At 32.1% G+C, this 9445-nt stretch overlaps 2 protein-coding genes and 1 long non-coding RNA gene across 4 annotated transcripts in view; 1 reads left to right on the forward strand and 2 right to left on the reverse strand.

Moving 5' to 3' along the window:
• The first annotated feature begins 5557 nt into the window (after nucleotides 1-5557).
• LOC125850095 (uncharacterized) lies at nucleotides 5558-6564 on the forward strand. 2 transcript variants are annotated; one of them, XM_049530001.1, is made up of 2 exons: nucleotides 5558-6020; nucleotides 6198-6564. In XM_049530001.1, the coding sequence occupies exons 1-2, from the start codon at nucleotides 5623-5625 to the stop codon at nucleotides 6508-6510; spliced, it is 711 nt and encodes a 236-aa protein (XP_049385958.1). In that variant the 5' UTR covers nucleotides 5558-5622; the 3' UTR covers nucleotides 6511-6564. The 2 variants fall into 2 exon arrangements, with proteins under 2 accessions (XP_049385958.1, XP_049385957.1); XM_049530000.1 differs by having other exon boundaries at nucleotides 5559-6564.
• A 151-nt stretch (nucleotides 6565-6715) lies between these two features.
• LOC125850096 (uncharacterized) lies at nucleotides 6716-7541 on the reverse strand. The gene is made up of 3 exons (XR_007444744.1): nucleotides 7277-7541; nucleotides 6973-7195; nucleotides 6716-6885 (listed from the first exon to the last, which is right to left on the reverse strand). It is a non-coding gene; the product is annotated as an uncharacterized LOC125850096 (long non-coding RNA).
• Nucleotides 7542-8435: 894 nt separating this feature from the next.
• LOC125850097 (cytochrome P450 CYP749A22-like) overlaps nucleotides 8436-9445 on the reverse strand; it is a 4180-nt gene continuing 3170 nt past the window's right edge. Inside the window, exon 6 of the mRNA XM_049530002.1 lies at nucleotides 8436-8673. Within this exon, the coding sequence (XP_049385959.1) occupies nucleotides 8436-8673 (238 nt within the window). The remainder of the gene's footprint in view (nucleotides 8674-9445) is intronic.

Here is a 9445-nt window from a genome sequence, read left to right on the forward strand (position 1 = left end):
CTCTACTTGCCGCAGAAAAGGCTGAGAAATATGGGAAAGATCTGGCCTTTCTTCAAGAACAAGAGCACGCATTTAAATCAGGACAATTGGGAAAGGGAAAGGGACAGAAGAGAAGAAGATGAAATTAGCTTTTGGCTGCTATTAATTAAAGTTTTCTTAATAGATTGGTGCTAATCTCTTACTAAATATTATGCACATATTTTTAAATTTTTATTATTGTTGTAATTGTAACTAAAAAATGCTAGACAATTAAATTTACCGTTATTTTATATTTCTTAATGGGAAAAGGGTTATATTTGTCATTTTACTCTTAGAAAAGAATTATATTTACTTTTTGTCATACTTTTTTGATATATTTGTTCTTATAATCCAATTTTGGGCATATATTTGCCTTTTGGGATGTTAACTCTCATGTCTTTACCCTTACTATCTTATGTGGTCTTGATACACAACAACAATCAATTTATTGTTTACCAAAAAAAAAACTTTGGGAAGGATACGCCGGCTTTATTCAATCCAAAAAGAAGTTTGATGTACAAAACGCTCAATAACCCAAAATCGTACTACTAAATTACATAAAGTTGGGTATATTATTTAGATGATACTACGTGCAATCTGCTAGTTTTAAGGGTATACATGACCCAAAAGATTGACGGTAAATGTATATACAATCTTAAAGTATAATAGAGAGCATTGACATACCATTTATGATAGTTATGAGAAATATTTGTCCTTTTTCCCTAATTGTAATATAGACGTGATAATTATTAGGAAAAGGATTAGTGGGATCACATAGAAAATCTATATTGAGAGAAATTTTAATTGGGATAAAAATATAAGATAATAAGGGTGGGTACTGGGTACATGAGAGTTAACATCGGAGGCTAATATGTGCCAAAGTTGGATGGTAAGGGTAAATATATCAAAAAAGTATGAATATAACCATTTTCTAAGAGTATAAGGGCAAATATGACCCTTTTAATAGTTTCTTAATTCATCTAATTCACTTCAATTTGAATCAACCATGTTTTAATATTGGCTTTGTAAGATTATCTTCAATTCTTTGAGATGTTTTATTAAGCAATCCAAACTCAAACTAATTAGATTATCAAATAATTAAATTTAAAAAAATATTGTCTTTAATTTTGAATGTCTTTCTTCTAAAGGTAACAATCACTATAATATTGATTTTTGTAATTAAAAGTATTACAAAATATTATATAAGTAAAAATAATAATTTTGTGATTGTCATAATCAATGATGTAAAGTCTTAATTTTATTTTTAAACACTTTTAGAATAATTTTAATAGTTTATATAACAATTAATTCTATTGAAAAAAATTTTAAAACTATAATCAATAAGAGAGATTTAAACATTTGTGTTTTTATGTAACATACAATAACTTATATATGTTTATTCTCGTCTTACAAATATTACAAGAAATGTTATACGGTCAATTGAAACTGAAAAATTAATTTAAGTATTAAATTATAATCAATTATAAGATATATTCTTAGAATTTATGAAGGGAAGATAACATAAGTTCTCTAGTGTTAAGAATGAGCATCAAATTGGTTAAAAAAACTACAAGACTAATATTATAACTACATCTATGTTAAAGATAGACATTATGTTCAAAACAAAAAGTTGAGGAAACGTATAAAAGAGTAAGCTAAAGGTGATGCACTTGAATTGCGCAAGGATAATGAGTTCTTATCCAAGGCGAAGGAAAGGGAAAAGGCCCTACTTGCCGCAGAAAAGATTGAAAAGTATGGAAAATATCTTGCTTTTCGTCAAGAACAGGAGCATGCATTTGAATCAGGGCAATTGGGAAAGGGAAAGGGAAAGAGACAAAAGAGAAAGAGATGACATTATATTTTGGTTGTTACTTGAAAATCTCATCTTCAAAAGGTTCCCATCTTCTGGTAAGATTTTGTTCTTTATCTTGCATTGACAATGTATATATAAGCAATTCTTTCCGTTAGGGCTTTGTCATGTTCTGAATTCACCGCTGAATTCTAGACTTTCAAAATAATTTAGGCACCCGCACCCAGCCTCCACACACAAACCTATCAACATCCATTAGATATTTCAACTTCTTGTCGATACTTGAAAATGCATACTCACCTATTCTAATGCTCAGTTTATTCTTTCTCTACTAGCTAGTGATGTTTTTTTTTGCTTAATACTTATATCCTTAGTAATGTTGGATATAATAGTTTTCGCGCTCTCTTGCTTGCTGAATTTGTTCAGAATCATTAGCTGAGCTTGAGCTGTGAAGTGGATAGCTCTTCGAATTTTGACGTGTGTCGTCAAGCAGAATATTCATTTTGTCCAACATGATCAACAAAATTAACGTGAGTGGTAAAAAGGAATAACTATGTTACTCGAATAAATATGCATGATTATTTGTTTCCTGTTGTATTTATCATTTACATCTAAACTAAAAAAAGTACAAGTACATTATAGCTTTAAAAACCATTTTTGTTATATTCTCATTGCCACTTTCCAGTAGTCATTCATAAATTAGAGATTATTTGCCTATGTTTGGTCTGATAATTAACCATGAGAAGAGCATCAAATCAACTAAACAAAAATCTAAGGATAAAAAACTACAAAACCAATATGACATGTTGACAACTATATTAATATATATGTAAAGCATTTGAGAAGTTAGTAAAATAGTGAATAATCACAAGCACGTTGAAGAATTAATTTTTTTTTTTGCAAGTTTCATACCTAAGTTACTATGCCGTTGCGTTCCTTTGAAGCTTTGATCAAGTGTTTGAATATGATTGTTAAAAGATACGTGACAACTTAATATGTCTGCAAAATTTTGTCTTCATGATATTTGACTCATTAATTTCGACGTGTATTTTGATTAAAAAAATAGTGATAATTCAAATATGTAAAATACATGATTATTCAAATAAAAAAACTTGTAAAAATATATTACTCTCTCCGTCCCATTTCATGTGAGACCCTTTGCTTTTTAATCTGTCTAAAAAAGAATGTCATCTTACTAACTATAATTATTAGAAACAATTTAACTTTGAAATTCCTCTTTACCCTTAATGAAATAATTTACAACTACACAAATATCTAAGAATTATTTTGGATCACAAATTTTAAAAGTTTTCCTTCTTTTTTCAAACACCATGCAAAATTAAACGATACCATATAAAATGAGACCGAGAAAATAATACATATGTATCTTTTGTCATTATCTTTGCACAACTAATCCATTGGAGAAAAATGGGATTCGATGAATTGCATTCCTCCATCCACCAACTTTAGCTAAATAAATTGTGTTTCTAAAAGCTTTCATCTTGACCATAAAAGTCTTTCTTATGAAAGAATAGAATATGAAAAGTTAGAAAATTAATATTTCTCTAAACCAATATGTTAAGGTTGTTCCATATTTTATGTGAAAAAATGGACTCCAGATATTTCAGAAAGAATAGTTTATAAAGACTAAACTAATTTTGAATATTAAAACTCAACTAGGTCAGTCAACAAAAGTTTTTTTTTTTGTTTTTGTTTTATTTGATTTGTATTTGAATTGTTCATATCTCAACTTATTATAATTTCATAACAATTATTTATTTATGCTGAATAGGTTTAGTGCATTCAAATTTTATATAATTTTTGAAATTATTATGATAATATTCAATAAAAGATTTTTTAAAGTAAACTTTTTGCTAAAACTCTATCTATAACCCCCAAAGTCCAACCTTACTGGACACAATTATTCTTTTATAGTTTTAAATACACATGGTAACATATTGAAATTAAGGATTTACTACTCAATGTAACCAATAACATTATTTTTCAAATATTTTTTCTTTTCAAAAAGTAACACAATTTAATTAAAACAGAAAAATAGTTGTAGTATATCATATGCATTTAGACCCTAACCTATAGTCAGATTCTTAACTACTCACTTATATTTTACGGATGTTTTATTACCCCCTTGAACTATTTTAAAGCGGAATAAATACACCCTTAAGTGTTGACATGGCGCAGAAAGTGTGTTCACTCTCTTAAAGGCATATAAGAGATAAAGAACTGATCAAAAAAAATATTTTAAAAATATTTTAACTTTTTGTTAAATACATTTTCTAACTTTTGCCTTTAATTTTATTTTCTTTACTTTTTTCATTTCTTTTTCCTTTATCATTTTTCCTCTTCTCTCTCTCATCACTCAACACCCTCCCTACCTATACATCTCCACCACCATTGTTGAACCACTATGGCAGCCCCATCTCCTCACCCATATTCTAATCCATTTTCATAATTTGTCTCACAATTACTCACAACCATTAATCATCAAAATCACCAAATAATCATTAAAACTATTATTTATGTAGTAAAAAAATAAATTAAAGTCATTAATTTTCTTGCTCAGACAAAATTTATCAAGCTTCAAATCTTATTTTTTGTCTTCATTAATGTCTGATGAAGAATCTAAACTACACACAATAAGAAATTCACGAAGTTGAGCAGCAACAATCAATTGATTCTACTCAATCCCGATAATTCAATGATTTCTTTTAGTGTAGAAAGCCTAAATCCTCCACTATTTAAAAATAAATAAAAGGGTGTATTCATCCTCAATCATAAGACGAGTAGCGAGAACTTCAAGCTTAAGATTGGTATTACAATTGTGGAATTTGAGTGGGAGAGGTGAAAATGGGGGTTTAAATAGTTAATAAAGTAGTTGTTGTGGTGTTGCTGATGAATATTGATATTTAATTTGTGGGTTATAGAAGGATGGAGTGGGGGTGGGGAGTGATTAGAGAGGAATGGGGTGGAGAGAGATAAAGGTTTTGGAGAGTTACATGTAAAGAAATTGAAGCATGTCTTAGGAAAAGTGAAGAGAGGAGAAAATGAAGAAGAAGAAGAAATATAATTACTTTTTTTTATTTTATTATATGCGTGATATTTGACAACTAGCAACGCGTGGTGCACACTACATGGAAAGAAGTTGTATAGTTTTAGGGTGGTTTATATTCCGCTTTAAAATAATTTAAGAGAGTAATAGAACCTTCGTAAAATATAAGTGTGTAGTTAAAAATTCAATTATAGATTAGGGGATCATTTGACCATTTTCTCCATTTAGATTTATAGTACACTTTTAATTTTAACTTTGGAAAAAAGGGAACCTTAGTGGAATCTCTTGCCTCTACCAAAACCATGGGCCCTGCACTCTTTATACGATTTTTATTTTTATTTTTTATGTATTTACTTTTTCAAATTTCGAATTGTGAAAATTATAACTCTGCCACTAATTATAGTTATTCTCTCTGTCCACTTTTAATTGTCATGCTATATTTTTTGAAAGTTAATTTAACTAATTTTTAAAGTTAAATTAAATTACATTAATTCGATAGTTTAAATATTTAAAACTACATTATACATTTCAATTTTTTGCATATCAATATGTAAAATGTTAATCAAAGTTAAGTATTATTATTTGAAACTATGATAATTAAATGTGAACGGAGTAAGAAATAAGTAAATTTTAGCGTCATTCCCCTTTTATAAAAGCCGGTCACATACACAGAGTGAGAGAGACAATAATCGGAGCAGAGATTTTATTTTTTTTTGAGAAATTATCAATGGGTAACATAGAGAGCGTAGCAAAAGCTGCACTTGAGAAATTGAAGGAGATGAATATGGTGGAAAACGCAAAGGAGATCGTCAAAAGAACAACGCCGTTTGTATCGGAATATGCGCGGATCCTATTTGATGGGTTACTGGAAAATCTGAAGCAGATTGTCGTGAAAACGATGCCGGTCGGGCGAACTTCATCCGACTGGTTACTGGAAAATCTGAAGCAGATTGTCGTGAAAACGATGCCGTTTGTACGAACCTCATCGGACTGGTTACTGGAAAATGCGAAGGAGATTGTCGTGAAAACGACGCCAGTTGTACGAACCTCATCGGACTGGTTACTGGAAAATGCGAAGGAGATTGTCGTGAAAACAACGCCGTTTGTACGAACCTCATCGGACTGGTTACTGGAAAAAGCTCCTGCACGGATATCTACTTCGATAAATTCGATCCGTATAGCTCCAATATATTACACCATTCCAATCGGATTTCTGCTGATTTTGTTCCTCCGCCGGTGCTGCAGCGGCGGCGACGGCGGAAATGGGAAGACGATGAAAGCTCCGGGAAGGAATAATGTAAGGATACTGGAAAATGCGAAGGAGATTGTCGTGAAAACGACGCCGTTTGTACGAACCTCATCGGACTGGTTACTGGTAAAAGCTCCTGCACTGATATCTACTTCGATAAATTCGATCCGTATAGCTCCAATATATTACACCATTCCAATCGGGTTTCTGCTGATTTTGTTCCTCTGCCGGTGCTGCAGCGGCGGCGGCGGCGGAAATGGGAAGACGATGAAAGCTCCGGGAAGGAATAATGTAAGGATACTTAGGCGTAATTTTGAAAGCAGTCCTAAATCCTATTTCCGCGATCTCCGCTCCCGAAAAAACTAATTTTGGTATAATTATTTGGTATTCGATATCTACGTATTTTGTTTAATTTTTAAGTTCGAATTACTACACAAAATGTAACATTTAGAGCCCGTTTGGCTTAACTGAGCAAATGTATGAACGTCTCGTGGAGGAAGGGACTTACCTGATGCCCGGAAATCTAGTTTTGTGAGCATTTTTGGAAACTAGAAATGCTAACTTTATCAGCATTTGAAATATGTTCTTTCCTTCTAAGTAATTACTACCAAAAGCAGTCTTGGAAATGATTTCTGATGTTAATGGCCTAAACTCTTCAAACACTTCAATTTCTTTATCTTCATAAATCTTCCATCGTTCGAGCATAGTCTCACAACTCATAGTCATCACCGGAATCATACTCTACAATCACAAACATTATCGAAAAAAATTAGCACTAGAGGAAGCAGAGGAACTTCCTTTTACCAAAAAACTGCACAAGAATGTTACTTTTAGGCTTTCTCCATGAAAAACATGGTTGGCAAGTTTCCTCATTTTTACCCATTTTTCGCCTTAGATGACGAAACCCCCTCTCCAGAAAGCTTCTTGGTAAAGCCTTCAAGATCCATTTTGGGATAATTGTTGTTTCTATTGCTGAGTATTTCTTTGAGAAGTTCTGGTTCAGTCACTACTAGTTCAGGTTGCAGTCCATACCAGTAGAGAAAATTTGGCCCTATAGTTAAGTGAAATGAGAAACAGAGAAAATACAAACTAAGTAAAACAAGAAAAATGTGTGATAGTCTTTTAAATTTACCATATAGTTTCTTCCAAGAAAATTTATGAGGTAGAATTCTTGGAAATATGTCATGTGATAAGTGATCCATGGCGTCGTTTATGGAGTCTTTTTTCATTTCCTCTATCTCTTTGAAGTTTCCATGTAGGAACTTGTAAGGAGGACCTTGTATACCTTGAGATTTCATCATAAATTGTACATGAAATGGAGTCCAACATAGCTTCTTAACGATCACTAACAAAGAAATGAAAAGAAAACTCGCGAGAATGACTATGATCATCATCATCATATGAATGATCTTCACGGATTTTTTGAATCCAGATATTGAATGGACTTGAGAGGTTATAGTTTTCTAATGTACTCGTAGCTCGAATATTGGCTTCAATAATAGCATTTCAAAACACCATTCTTGTTTTTACTCTTGACAAAGACCTCGATGAATGTCAGACGGTGTGGACCATGAAAGTTTAGGTGTCAGCAACGACTACAATGGATTATATCATGCCAAAATGCAGTACAATAATTCCTATTATTAAAAAGAGATTGCAAGTGAGAAGTCTCATTCTGTGTACATTTTTTTCTCTTAGAATAACTAATGGCCATGGGAGGAAGACATCATTTTAATATCATCTTGATTGATATCCATTGTCTTTATTTTATCTGTCTTTTGTTGCAAGGATTATAATAAAAGCCATGATAATATGGAATCAATAATGTTACAATTGTATAATATTGGGTGCTTATGCAAGTGTGGTCCTAGCTCTTATAATAGAAATCAATAATGGCATCATTGTATATCATTTGGTGCTTATGCAAGTAAATTTAACTATATGTCAATGAAGATATACATTGTGTCAGAACATAATAACCTTTTTAGCATGGTTTTTAACAGTCATAATTTCTTAAAATTAATTGATCACTCTACTAAACGTAGTTTCTTTTTAGGTACTTTGATCTATGTGAATGCTCAAAACTACAATCCCAATCACGCAAAACGTATTTAGATTTTGATATACTATATCATAAACAATCTCTTGACCTTCACAAGGTAGGGGTAAGGTCTGTGTACACACTATATAAGTAATTGAAATTAAGAAGAAAAATAAGAACTCGTGAATTCAGAAGCTTTGTTTTTCATAACTTCTTACTTACTGTACATCATTTAGAGGCATTGATATACCTAAATGGATTCAAGGACAACTTTAACTCCATCTTTGGGAGTCAAAAGGAAAATATCAGATGGATAATGCACATAATTAGGTGACAGAGTGAACTTATAACGCTGAAAAATCATTGACAAGGCAATCTTTGCTTCGTTGGTTGTGAAATTTTGACCAACACAAGTACGAGGTCCCAATCCGAAGGGAAAAAATGCTGCTGCATTGTTGTTAGTTGCTTTAGCTACCCCTTCTGCAAACCTCTCTGGTTTGAAGACGTGAACGTCTTCACCCCATATTCGAGGATCATGATGCAGTGGCAGAATTGGCATGAAAATTGTCATGTTAGCTGGAAGAGTCATGCTCCCTAGTTTAACTTCTCTTTTAGCCTTCCTTGTCAAAGTAATAGCTGGAGGATACAATCTCATACATTCATTAAGTATCATGTTCATCTGCAACAAACGACAAAAGAATCCGTTGAAGATATAATAAAGTAAAGTGTGATAATCTCTCTGACAATTTAAAACTTTTAGACTATGTTGCTCGGACTCTCCAAATATATATTGCTGTACCTCTGTCAGATTCTCCAAAAATGCTGTACTTTTGGAGTATCCAACATGCACTCATCGACATTTTTTGAAGAGTCTGAGCAACATAGGTTTTCGATGAGGGTGTTGCTTACTGCTTTTAGTCTTGCAATTGCATCAGAAGTTGTTTTTTTCAAGGCCACAGAATGCAACTACTTCCTTTCTGGCTTTTTCTTGCCATTCGGGGTGAAGTGCTAAGAGAAAAACAGACCAGCCAAGTAAGCTTGTCGTTGTAAGATGACCAGCACCATACAATGCTTTGATCTCGTCGATCATTTGATCTAACGTGATACTCTTGTTCGTATCTGGTTCGTGCAAAAGCTTCAGAAGTTGCCCCAGGTAATCAGTCCCAAAATTTTCAAACATTCCATCTTTGCTCTTTTCTCTTTTCCTTATAAGCTCAAGAATGGAGCTCTTGATCCCTCTTTCAGTTTCTCTGCTTCAAT

Source organism: Solanum stenotomum, unplaced genomic scaffold (genome assembly GCF_019186545.1).
Source record: "Solanum stenotomum isolate F172 unplaced genomic scaffold, ASM1918654v1 scaffold1375, whole genome shotgun sequence".
NCBI lineage: Eukaryota > Viridiplantae > Streptophyta > Magnoliopsida > Solanales > Solanaceae > Solanum > Solanum stenotomum.